The 13,606-nt window shown below is 42.0% G+C and overlaps 1 protein-coding gene across 1 annotated transcript in view; it reads left to right on the forward strand.

Annotated features, from left to right (window-relative positions):
* The first annotated feature begins 1,407 nt into the window (after positions 1 to 1,407).
* AHR (aryl hydrocarbon receptor) overlaps positions 1,408 to 13,606 on the forward strand; it is a 66,187-nt gene continuing 53,988 nt past the window's right edge. The window contains exons 1-2 of the mRNA XM_086615035.1: positions 1,408 to 1,463; positions 9,387 to 9,574. Coding sequence (XP_086471161.1) covers positions 1,408 to 1,463; positions 9,387 to 9,574 — 244 coding nt within the window. The remainder of the gene's footprint in view (positions 1,464 to 9,386; positions 9,575 to 13,606) is intronic.

Raw genomic sequence — 13,606 nt, forward strand, 5'->3', positions numbered from 1 at the left:
CTTGTCAGCAGTTTGGCGGCGCCTCTTACCTTTTGGGATGCTGCTCCTTTCCTTTAAAATAAGTGTTTAATTTAAAATGTCCGCATATCTCCCCTAATGAGATATGACCCACGTCCTCGCCCGGTCAGCCCCGTCGCCGCGCCCCCCCCCCCCTCCCCGCCCCCGTGCTCAGCGAGCGGCAGCCGTGCCCACCTTTCTTTCCCCAGGTGTCCCGCTGGCCTTGTCCTCGGTGGAGCCCGGTGCCTTTCCGCGCCTCCCCCGGCGGGTTCGCCTACCCGGGGCTCCCCCTCACCCCTATTTTGGGCGGTCGCGGTTATTTCTGGTTTCTCTGCTAGGCGACCTGCGGCCAGGAGGGTTTCAGCCCGGGGGAGGCGGGAAGCGGGGGAGGTGTGTGACAGACACAGGCCTCATCTTGCCACTGATGTAGCGTCACTTTTCTTTCCAAACTGAACGCTGTGATTTTTTTTTTCCCCATGGTTTTGTGTTTTGTTTTTTTTTTTTTTTTTTGTTGTTGTTGTTATTAGGGCTACACGGGCGCTTGGAGTTGACCTTCCTTCTCGCTTGCCACGGGACCACGCCGCGCATCCCTCCCCGGCCGCCACGGGCTTGGTGGTTTTCCCTCTCCGACCCCATCCCCATCCCGGAGCCCTTCTATCCCGTCCCCCCGGGCCGCCGCCCCCCGCGGCGCACCCCCGCGCTAGTCCTCCCTCTCCTCGCGTGACCTTCCCAACATGGCGGCACGGCCGCCCCCTCCTCCCTGCCGCCGCGGGGGGCCTCCTCGGCGAGGGGGCGGCGGCGGCTGTCAGCCGGGCGGGGCGGGACCTGGCCGGGGGAGCGCGGCGGCGGCAGGAGGAGCAGGAGCGGGCGCGGGGCTGGGCCGGGCCGGGCGGGGCGGGGCGGCGTGGCCCGGCCCGGCCCGGCGCCGCGCACGCTGTCAGGCGCTCGGCCAGCAGACGGCGGCCGCGCCGGGGTGTAGAGGCCGCCGCGCACCCTCCCGCCGCCGCAGAGGGAGCCGGCCGGGTGTCGGCGTCGCCTCGGCGGGGTAGACGCGGGGCGAGCGGCGCTGGAAAGCCCCGGCCGCCCCCACACCTGTGCCCTCCGGGGGCGGCGCGTGGGTGTAGCCGCCGCCGATCACCTGGGATCCCCGCCCCGTGGCGCCTCCGCCTCCCGTCCTCGCTCGGCCGGGGAAGGCGCCGGCGCCGCTGCGAGCGAGCGCGCTGCGGGCGCCGCTCTTCCCTGCGCTCCAGGCGGCCGCGGGCAGGAGGGCCGGCATTCGCGGGAGAAGCGAGGCGAGGGCTGCGGCGCCGGTGGGGCTCGCGCTCTCCCGGCAGCCGGGGCGAGGCGGGCGGGAGGGCGGCGGCCCCGGCCGGCGGAGCCTGCGGCGCGGGGCGCTGGAGCGGCGGCAGGATGAACCCCAATGTCACCTATGCCAGTCGCAAGCGGCGGAAACCTGTGCAGAAAATGTAAGCGGCCCCCGCGGGCGGGCGGGCGGGGAGAGAGGCAGGCAGGGAGGGAGGGAGGGAGGGAGGAAGGGAACGAACCGGCTTCCCGGCGGCTCGCCGTCCTGCTGCGCACCGCGCCGTGGAGGCCCGGCGGGGGTGGCCGGCGGCGCGGTGTAGGGGCGCCCGGGAGAGGTGGTGCCTAGAGGTGCCGGCAAGATTTTCCTTGCTTCTGGCTTTTTTTTTTTTTTTTCCCCTCTTAAAAAAATAAATAAATAAGGGAGTGTCGATGCGCGAAGGGTCGTGGCGGTGGAAGGAGGGAGCGGTGCCGGCGGCGCGGCGCAGCCGGCTGACCTAGATTGGGAGGCATCTGAGGTGACGGCTCCGAGCGGCGGCTGCGCTCGCCCCACCGGAGCGGGTCCCGCGGGTGGTGCCGCACCGGCCCGGCCGGGCCCCGCGCGGTGGCCGCCGCGCCCCCGCACCGCACCGCTCCGCTCCGCACCGCTGCCGGGTGCTCAGGTGTCTCTGTGAGGAGCGAGAGGTCGGAGCCGGGAGAGACTCGGTAGATTCCCACCGTTTAGGGCTTTTTTTAGCCTGTCTGGAAGGGCTGAACCCGCTTTAACCCTCCGGTATTACGTGGGATGTTTTTATTTGTTCAGCTCCATACAAACCCAAGTGCTGCAGACCGGTCTGCAGAGGAAAAAAAAAAAAAGTCTGGTCGTATAGTGGGTTTTTTTTTTGTTTATTAACTTATGTTTTTGATGCTCTGGAAGCAGCTTAGTACCTGAGTAATTTCATATTATGCACCTGCTGTACGTTTGACTCTGAGGCTTTGCATGCTCCTTTAAAACACTGGTCTCCTGAGAGTGATTTTTCAGGCTGGAGGAGATGCTTAACTTGCACTTTCAACTGAAGGTCAAGAATCTATAGATCATAAAAAGTAGCAAAGGTAAACTACTGAGTTGCAAGAAAAATAAGCTAACCATGATGCAAAGCTCAAAAAAATCCCTGTGTGTTTCTGCGGGTTACTTCTGTAGATGTAAAATAACTGCCAAGACTACAGAAGTATTAAAGGAGGGAATGACAAATATTTAATGAAATTCTGTTGTGAATGACGTGGTTTTAGATTTACAGCAGACAACTGTCTTGGGAGCAGGGGAATTAGCTTGAGTGCTCGTTTCTTTACGGTTGGAGTTCTTAGAGTGAATGCATGTACCTAGCTGGGTTTTCACCCTACAAATTAACAGAAAGTCTAAAATGCATTTTTTAAAAAAAATTCCCTCGCTAGAAGATGCATTCATTATGAAAACAGCAGTGGTTGCTTTTTTTTGACTGTTTGTTTCCAAACAAAAACGTGGAGATATTGAATTAAATTCAGATCTGGATTTTAAGAATGAAATGAGTGGATTTTTGTGAAGAAATAAAAATGTATTGGTGATATTTGTAGACTACTTGCTAAAGGCAAATCTTAAGTTCTGATTGTAAAAGAGCGAGGTGTTCTGCCTTGCTGGTAAGATCGCTTGATGTTTGGCTTACTATTAGATTCTGGTTAGTCTTGGTTAGAGGATGTGAAACTTTCTCTTTTATGTTACTGTAGTAGCTACGTAAGTAATCCTTTTTTTCCTGTATCTCCTTTTTATGTAAGTTGGCTGAGCCTCTCTGATTAGTTGAACTTGAAGCCTTTTTTGTTACTAGTGGTAATCGTTTATCTATGGAGGGACTTTGCCCTTTCAGACCAAAAGGAGAAGTAACTGTTTCTTAAAATAAAAATACTCATATTAAAATAGTTTCTTCACCCGTAAATGGAAGTGGAGGCTGATTATTAACCCGCCTTGCTGGGGCTACTAGAAATTATTTTAATGCAAAATTAATTTGTCTTTCACGTATCACTTGTGTCCTTTCTTGTCATAATGGCTATGCTCTTTGGTTGCTGCTTCTGTTAGACCAACCTTAGAGAACATTGCTAGTGGGTCGGAGGACTCTGGATTCTCAAATAACTAATTACAGACCATACATTTAGGCCAAAAAAAGTGAGAGAAGTAATAAGCTTTTGTAACTGGTTGGAGGAGGAAGGAAAGATGTACTTGCTTCTGGTTCATAAAGATTTTAAATTTTATGAACAGTTCCAGTGTTGTGTTTTTTTTGTCCTATGGTTTGACACTACTGTGATTTTTTTTTTAAACCATTTGAAGTTGATACTTCCTCCCTCCAATACAATTCACAGCTCTTAAAAAAAAAAAAAAAAAATTGAAAAGGTGATACATTGTTGGGACTAGTATCTTTTGTAGGAGAGACTGTTTCTGTGGATAGTTCTTCTAATGTTTATTTGCCATATGTGTGTGACTCTGAATGGAGCGTGATGCTTGGTAACCTGAGGCAATAGGCAGCTAGTCTATAGAAACAGAAGAAGCTATTCGTATAATGCCATAGGTGCCATGAAAAAAAGTGAAGTGGAAGAAATGCTTCAGGTGCAAATAACTCGTTAAAGCCATGGTGGTAACTCAAAACCAGTTCAGGAAACTTCCTTCTGTGACTCCTCATTTTTGTTCTGTGCCATGTAAAGGACTGAACTTGAGAGGAAATCTTAGGCTATTGCCCGACAGTGCCGAGTGTTGAAATGTGCTTTTTTTTTTTTTTTTTTGATTCAGTAAGGAATTACAGTATCACAGCAGAAAAAGAAAAGCAATCATGAGGGAACTTAATAGGCAACTGTTCCTGCAGTTCATCTTGTTATCTTGTCATCTGAAAAAAAAAAAAAAAGGGGGGCTGCTAAACCACGTGCACTCCAATTGCATGTAATATGCTACAGAAATCACTTTCTTAAAACCTTGGAGCCTTTAAATTTCCTCCCCATTTAATGTTTGAATTCTGAGAGTCCCCCTGGTGGCAGCACGTCTGTGGGGTGTTTTGCTGCCCACTGAAGCTTGAGGAGCAATGGGTGGCCCCTGCTTTTGCTTTTTTGTTTTCAAGTCTTGAATTCCTTTTCTCTAGTGATTATTAACTGAATTGCTGAATTAATACACTGGCATTGTAGTAGGAAGGATAAAATGCAGATTTTATGGAAGTGAGGTTTACTGTAGATAGGTTCCAACATTAGGTGAAGGATGTTATATAAATGTAGCTCCACCTTGTAGTTTTTATGTTTTTCTGCCTTCTAGCTCTCATTTGCCTTGTTTTCCTTTTTTTTCGGCATTTGCATAGGAATTTTTTTGCATAGCTGGAGAAATGTAATAGACCAGGAACAGAGTGGGGAGGTCTAAATGTTTCATACTACACAGAAAGTGTCATGGCATGTTTCTTTAGCAGACTGAATAAGAAATTAGGATATGGTTTTGTTCTGTGTTAGCTTAAATGTATTAATGATGTTAAGTACTCCAGAGAAAAGCGTTTGACTGGTTGATCCTTTATTATGAGTAGACATAGTAATTTCAGAAAGCAGTGCAGAGATATTTCGATTTAAAAAATGAAACTCTTTATGTATTCTTTCAAGGCAAACAAACAAAAAGTGCCAGAACAAACTTTCAAAATGGAAGTTCATCAGGAAAGAAAAATAATCATTAAAAGATTCCTTTGTGTAAAACAGCATCTGCTACAAACAGCAGTTTACACCTCTTATTTGAAATGAAGGCAATAAAGCTATTATCCTATGTAGAATAAATTTATTATATCTAAATTATAACCTTGCCAGTCTTGGGGTACCTGTATGTTACATGTAGACTGCTGCTTAAAATTCACTGAGTTTCTGAAATTTGTGCTTTTTTTTGGTTGGTTTTTGGTCAGTGCTTCTTGCAAAAGTATACTGTATAGAAAGAGAATCTGGAGCAAATGGAGACAGACAAATGTAGATAACATGGTCATTAGATAGTTTTGTTTTTTTTTCCCCTCGTTCCAAATAACCTTGGAATCTAAACAGTGATGAAATATGGTGAAACTTTCAGTCTTGGTTGGTGTTCTGGCTCTCTCTGTCAGTCTGGTGGAGTTCTTCATACACCAAAACAACTGGAGCAAAGTAAAACTCTGTTTACTACTGGAGGACAAACAGTTGCCCAGCATCAGACAAGTAGTACACTGCTGATTGAGGTTTTTTTAGTAAAAACAACTTTATCCCTTCAGTGGCCTAAATCTTTGCTGTTTTTATTGCCTGCTGAAAAAGCCACTGGAAAAAAAAAAAAAAAGCCACTCTTGCCCCTTCTAGATAAGCTGACAACAACTTTTGATCAAAGAGATCAGTAGCCTGTGTCATATCGGTTGCTTCCAAAGGAATCATCAGCTGAATTTTCAATAATTGTAAATTTGATGTGGGAAATAAGAGTAAATGCTTAGAAGTGTTTTTCAGTTACTGAAGTAAATAGAGAATTTTGGAGGATGTCGCCTATTGTAATACTTGCTTGGTGGTAACCGATGCATTTCATATACCTGACCTACATTGAATTAAATAATCTACATAAGAATGACATATATTATTTCATGTACTATTAAATATGAGATGGAGAATATATGTAGCTGAAAAAGATTAAATCCATTAGCTGGGTGACATGTATGTTCTTCCTCATGTCCTTTTTTCCTAAAAAAACCCACCAGTTCTAATGAATTTCCAATTATTTTTTTTTAACATAATTAGGTTTTTTAGCATGTCGCTGTATCTTTAGTGCTCTTCTTGCACACTCTTATATCCTGACTTCATTTCACACTTCAATCTTGTTAATAAGGTATCATGCTTTTCAGTGCTTGGTTGTTGAGTTTTTTCCTTCTTTTCGAAGTTTTTGTTTTCATAATATGAACAAAATAAATGTGTGCTTTTTTTCATTTTCTCAAAGAACTACTTCAATTTCCCTTAAAAAAACCCCAAAACACCAAAACCCCAACACATTAGCATGTAAATATTTATTTTGGTCTTTTGATAATAATTAAGACTCAGGTACTTGTGCACTTTCTTTTTAATAATTTAGTGTTGTTAATGTCTGTGAAGGCACACATGGTTAGCATGTGTAATGAAAACTTCTGATTGGTCTGTAGCAGACCTGTGAAAGTAGTAGTCAGCTAATGTTATGATGGCAAATCCTTCAGAATTGTTGAAACAGGAATTAAGAGTGCTTACTTGTCTTGCAGCTGTTGGATGACAAGGATTGTAGCTCCGTTCAGAGGTGCTGAGTACACAGGGACCTCTGGCCTTTGACTAGGGAATTAAAATTTCCTGTGAAAGGTAAAAGATCAAGAACTTGTGAAAGAAAAATCAGCTTAAAATCCATTCCCTTCTTTAGTCTTTTTTTCCCTCTTTTAAATAAAATACTTGCATGGATTTAATCTTGACGTAGCACGTAATTTTCCTTGAAGATCCTTTTCTGCAACGCAGCTAGGTCTGTCTTTAGCATCAAGGGTTTACATAAGTGGATGGAAAATGGTTTAGCTCGCTACTTATGCCCCTGGCATTTCCACCCTTGTTCCCTTCGTCACTGAAGGATCCATTTTTACGTAATGGATTTTAGCTGGGTGACAAAGGGGGAAATTAGGGAAAATCAATGTTTGATTTGGAGGGAGAGAACCTAAGTCTTATGCTGCAAATACCAGTAACGTAATATTCAGAAGTGTTGTACACTACACTTAGAAAATCCTTATGCTTTGCACTAGTGCTAAGTAAGAACGAGAAGTCAGCAGACAGAAAAGCAAAACCAATTGGATCTCACTAACAACTTGACAAGGTAGCTGCACAGTTGTGTATAATTTCAACTAACTTGTCAAATTGCTTATAGGGGGTTTAAGCAAAGCGGAGGACAGTTGTGAAGATAGATAAGTCTGGTGTTCAGTGATGATTTATTTGGAAAAGATTGCATGCTTTGAACAGTTTCCGCGGAGGCCTCTGCTTTTCGGGAGCAGACCTGTTTGATTTGGTAGTAGTGAACTGTTCACTGATTGTTACACAACTCGTTATCTGCTTCGCGTTTGGAATTTATTAATTCTGTCTCTACATTTATGGCAGTTTAGCACACAAAAAATATTTATGAAGTAACTTTTAATGTTACTTGTGATGTTTGGTGATTTTGAACTTCATTTCCTTAGGGTTATATTGAAATGGTGTTAATCATATGGCTTGAACAAGTGAATATTCTGCAAGAATAAGAGAATGTGAAGAAAGCTTTACTATGTTATTTTAATATTCACTTGGGGATACTGTGAGCTGCAGCTCTCAAAGTCAGGGCTTACGACCAAAGCACACATCTGAATGTTTTGTTTGTCACCCATTGAAGCTGATGAACTTATGTTTTTTCAAGAGAGAGAATTTTCATATTTATTGATTCATCTGTTTTCCCTGCTTTTCCAACGCTTTTAGGATAAAACTCTACTAGAATTGTGTCCTAAATAATCTTTACCCTACAGCAAGCTTAACTTTATCCATCTGGGAAGTAAGTAGTTGCTGCTGATATGTTATATTTCTGTGTGTTAACAACATTTTGTATTAGGGCATCTTCAAGTTTCCAGCCTCCACATAAGGAGCATGTGCCTCATTTAATGTGCAAAAGGGCAGCTGTAGTGGTAGGGAACAGGCAGCCAGGCTTAAGTGCAAGTTTTTGACAAGTGACACTTAAATAAACAATGCCTGTTAAAAGAAGGGCTTGGATTTAAACTAACAAGAAGTGTAATTGAAACATAAAGTAAAAACAAGCTAAAAATAGCAATGTCCACTCTATCACTAATTATTTGACTGGAAACACTAGGTGAAGTTATTTTTTAGTGTGTTCTACTTTAAGTAAAATATAAAATATTTAAAAAACCCCCAGCACTATTGGAGCTTTTGCAATTTCTCATTGTAAAACTGATACAAGGATGAAGCTTGGAAGCAGACTAAATACTGAAAAAATTAACTGCTGACAGTCTTGATGCTCAATATTTTTACAAGTGATACATCTTATAGAACCAACATTTCTATGAGAGCAGCACAAGTTGATAACTGCTGCAGATCTCAAGTAGAACCACAATACTGGAAAAGTGAGAATGAATCACTCTTTTTAATTAGAAAACTATTTCATAAATATAATCAAATCTACTATGACTTGTGCAGATAAATTATTTGGTTTCAGTATTGGCTTGTAATGACTACTTACAATTTAGATGAGTAGGGCTTTAAACCTGTTCCGAGACTTCTGTGTGCGGGGGAAGGTGTGAGTATCCAAGTATCTGGAATTGGAGCTCAGGGTGAATATGAATGGAAAATAGCTTCAGTTTACAAAAACAGTTTACAAAAGCTTCGTTATGTAATTCATAACAGAAAGCTTTTTAAATTGTGCTTTGTAAGGCACAAAGGCATGCCTTCGGCATGCTGTACTCAAAGGAAATGCCTTTGGCTGAGAGGTGACTTAAAGGATGAGCTCAATAGTGTTTGCTACAAACATTTCACCTGCTGACTGAGCTGGATCTCTTGTTTTCTTGTGCAGCTTTGGATGCCTCGATGTCTAGCAAGTTACCAAAAATTTTATTGTATTCAATTGACAATAGCCTATTCCAAACATTGACAAAAACTAAGAACACCTGTGAAAAAACTGTAATTGAAGTTAAAAAGTGTACTGTCAAGTGCATTTGTACACAAATATTACTAAAAGCTATTGAATTATTTGCATATGAACATTTGTAAGAATTCGAGTGACATTTGAGTGAAAGCGTAGGAAGCTTTTTTTAAAAAATGCTGAATCTCAAGGGTTTCAAATGTTCGTTCCATGTTAAGTTTGTAGCCCTGACTGCTTCATTTAACGGTCCATGTGTGTTGGTTAGGAGGGTTAAATCATCTTAGATTTTTTTTTTTTTCTCCTCAATGGGAAACAGAAGTCACTTGGGAAAAACATTTTGCTTGTTAAAGTTTAAAAGACAGTTCGTAACTTTAGGTTTGGTAAATATTTACCTTCGCTTTGTGAGGGAACTTACATTTATATTGTGTTTGTTTTTTTTTTGCCACAGAGTAAAGCCATCCCCAGCTGAAGGAGTCAAGTCCAATCCATCCAAGAGACACAGGGACCGCTTGAATGCAGAGTTGGACCGCTTGGCCAGCCTTCTGCCTTTCCCTCAAGATGTTATCGCCAAATTGGATAAGCTGTCTGTGCTTAGACTTAGTGTCAGTTACCTGAGAGCCAAAAGTTTTTTTGATGGTAAGTGTTAGGAATTTATTTTGGTTTGGACTGCTTGGATACTGTATGTAGATTTCAGCTGTTTAAGTACTTAAAACTATTAATTTTTCTGTACTTTGATAGAACATCCAGTTGTGTTGGTATATACAATATAACTACATAAAGTAAGCTTTCCAGTTTCTTGAAAACTAAATGTAACTACTTATATTTCGCTTAAATCACCAATCTTTGAAAGCTTTGCATTTGGAAGCAATATTGCCCTTAATGAGTCTTCCAGTCCTTTTCACTAAACTTTCGAAGATACTGGAGATTTCTTTTCCCCCCCCCCTCTGAAAATCGCCTGCATAAAACCATTACTGTTCAAAATGTGTCATATGAGTTCCCATCGTCTGTATGTTTTGCTTAATGACGCATCAAAAATGATTTTGTTTTGATGGAAAGTAGTTGCTAGTGCCCCATACAAGGGGCAGGTTTATTGCAAGGGTGACTTCTAAAGAAATAGAGGCCAAGTCTTTCCTGTGTTCAAGCCCTGATTAATGCAGGGCATGAGTCATTAAGATGACAACTAAGGTTCTCCAGTTGTGCAGGCACGTTTTGCCTGGCTCCAGCCCTGGCAAGGGTAATACAGCAGCGCTCCAAGTGGTAATCGGGCCAGAAGCACGTGTTCTCTTACACCATCTCAGAACTGGCCAAGGGGTCCTACCCCTCTACTTCACTGCCCAAGTTGTTCCGTAGGGTGAGATGTGATGGCTGGCTTCACATCAGTTTCTTCAAAAGCAGAAATAGTCTGGTCCTTTTCATTGCTGGAATAAAGCAGGGAGTTTTTATTTAAATATTTGACCTTTTTTATCAGTCAGTGAAGTTTTACCATATTATACTGAAGACAGAATTATATTGATCAGCTATAGCTAAGGAATCTTACTTGCAATGGGGTTGATATTAAGTTGCAAGGGTGTCTTTTGGACGTTAAAATAACCTCCGTCCTCATCAGTTTAAGATTTAGTGTTGTCGGCCTCTAAGACAGTTCCACTTTTTCCTGCAGGAATACAGTACATTTTTTTTCATAAATTGTGTCTAGTGGCTTCAGTTTAGTAGTGCTCATAAATTTATATGCTGTGTTTTATTGCTTGACGAATACATGCAAGCGTCTTGTTTTCTGTGCTTGTTCAGGACAATTCTTAGTATGCAAAGTATTCAAGGCTAGACGTGGTCAAATATTTCTAGCAGTGCTTTTTCAAATGGAAATATTTTCTCCCATGAAATGAAAGAGTTCTCTTGGCACAGCAGTTTCATCAGTCTCTCTGAGACATTATCTCAAGTCGACTGCCGTAAAACAAATGATTTGGCTTGTCTGTGCTCTCTTGGTGAGTTGAAGAGGAAGTTCTAGTCTCAGTGAAACTTCTTTTTCGAAAAATTATGTATACTGAAACAAATACAGGATTGCAAGTTTGTTGCCTTACTTGGGATGGAGTGATAATAGCGAATCTCAATTTCTCATGCAACGGAAGTGCTTGATTTTTGTTTCCTCTTCCCTGCCCCTGGGACAACTTGTACTTGAAGGTCCTGGAATAAAGAGGTTTAAGGCTATGATTTCTGCACAGGAAAAAAATTTGTGGCTTTAGCTGTTAAGAGATAGCCAGAATCACTTCACACCAAAATTTACATCAGTTGCTTGTTTCTACTTTCAACAGGAAGGTAGCTTTCAGCCAGTTAGAGTGGTGATGAATTAGATGTGTGTCAGTGGCAGAGAAGTTTTATTTGCATTTCGGGTTGCAGTTTAACTACTGTCGATCCAGAATTGAAGCAAACGTAACCTGTGTTTTCAACTCAGTACCATACTATTAGGATCATATCCACATCTGACAAACGTACACAGCTAATGCTATCAAACTGGGCCGTAGCTGTAGAATATAGGATACTTAATTGTGTTGTAATGAATTCGGTAGCAGAATTTTGATTGGCCTTGTAGGAAAGGACTTTCCAAGCAACAAATAAGTGGATATACTAGGTGCATTACAGCAGAATGTTTTTCCTATAGTCTTCATAAAAAAGCCTGATAACTGTGAAAAGATAAATAATTTGATGTTGCTTATCTTGTGCAAGGCATTTTGAACAGCATAAGATGAAGCAAGTTAAATTTATACCTTCAGATAGAATAGCTTCAGTAGAAGCTGTCTTAATCTTTTTTTAGCAGGAAAAGGCTTTTTGCTACTTCTTTTAATGCATTTGAACTGTAGGACTACAAATCAGGTTAGTAATCAGTATCTATTTGAAGATGTTTAAAGGCTAACGTTAATGGCTAAAGTGAAGATAAACAAGAGTAACCAATCTATGACTATGACAGATCCAGTAGTGAAAAGAAGATCTTTTATGCCATTTTAAGGTACTGAAATAATATGGAATCTGTTTCAGTTGAGACTTACCCTCCAAAAGACAAAATAGCTCTTTGAAGTGCGGAATCAACAAAAATACCCTCTAAACCCCTAGGTCAGAGTTTCACAATCTGTCTATGCAGTGCTTCTCACAGAACTGCTTTTTCAAAGGAATGTTTTGTGTGGTTAAATATATGCGGAAAGCCCTATAGAATAAATCTGACAAATGCAAGAGTGAGCACTGATTGTCACCTTGAGTGCCTAGACTGAGCCAACAGGTCCACTTTATTAATGCAGCGTGCTGAAGTAAAGGGAAACGCCAAATGAATAACAGGATGCAAATGGGGGGTGTGTAAATTCCTGCGGAAAGTAAAATATAAACGCGTAATCATATGATCTTGCTTGAAAGGAAACCCAAGTTTTTGCTGTAACAATAGATATTTTTTCAAAGAAAACACTTGCATTTTTCCAAGTTTAAATAATCCAGAGTGAATGTCTGTTTTCTGAAGGCGGAAGTCTGGTGGCGGGGGAGGGGAAGAACTGTTTTGTGAAAGACATCTCAAGAAGTTACATCAGTTTGAATAAATGTACCTCACTTAGATGTCTACAAGGTTTTTAGTTGTTACTTTAAAAGTGAAGTGCATATATTAAAAACAAAGAAACAAAAACCCATCTTCCTCTACCCACAGTCATTAAGATGGTACAGAATTGTCTCCAGAGCTGAAGATAGATCGGTTTTTCCATAATATCAACAGAAACCTGGTAGACTTCTGCATGCTTACCGTATTTCAGGTTGTATGAAATAGGTGTACCTTTTTTCCTCTTCCACAACGTTTTCACATTGCACTTTCTTCTGTTGGTGATTGTATTCTTTTAAGCAGTTGCTTTTGATTGTTGTAGTTTGCTAGTGAAGTTACTGTGCTGCTAAGTGATCCTTCTGTATTGCTACTGTTTAGATACACTAGTTCTGCGTGGTCAGGTCAGTCTGAAGTCCACATGGTGTCAGAAGGCTTTCTGTATCCCCATGTCAAGCACTCTGGCATGCTTTTATGTGTATGAATTTGACCTTGTAAGTCAAGAAGGAAGTTTCAGTAGTGGCTTAAAATAATGTCTCAAGTCTGTTTCTTTATGAAGTCAAAGTTCTTGTGTGGTGAGTCAAGGCTAAGAGGAGATTTAAGGTGGTGTTGCTTTTCAGCTGTGTGGTGTTACCTGCCTGTATTGAAGTGGATTAGCAGTCCTCAAAGTCAAGCAGGTTAGCCTAAATCACCACTGGAGTATTTATTTTGTGCGTGTAAGATACTTTCCTAAAGTGGCTTAAGGCAAGCTTTTTATTTTTAAGAGACTAGGATAAATCAGGCAGGTGTCTGCTGACAGTCGGTAAAGACAGATTTATATGTTGCCCTGGTATTGTTTCACTCCATTTTGATGCTAAGTGCCCTTGCATGTGTGCATTCAGCAGTGAAAAATATAATAAAGTGGAATATGGAACAACAACTCTTTGTGCGGGTGCAGGTTAGTGTGAGTTTAGCACCTGGAGCACAACTGGACAATCATTTAGGCATAGTCTGTGTTCCCCATGCAACTAAAGGAAAAAGCCCTTTTGCCTATAGCTGTGGTCCTTATATGATGAATTGGTAATCATTTAAATACTTTACTGCAGTAAGGAAGAACATTTATAATG

The sequence above is a fragment of the Tauraco erythrolophus genome, chromosome 7 (assembly GCF_009769465.1).
Source record: "Tauraco erythrolophus isolate bTauEry1 chromosome 7, bTauEry1.pri, whole genome shotgun sequence".
Taxonomy (NCBI): domain Eukaryota; kingdom Metazoa; phylum Chordata; class Aves; order Musophagiformes; family Musophagidae; genus Tauraco; species Tauraco erythrolophus.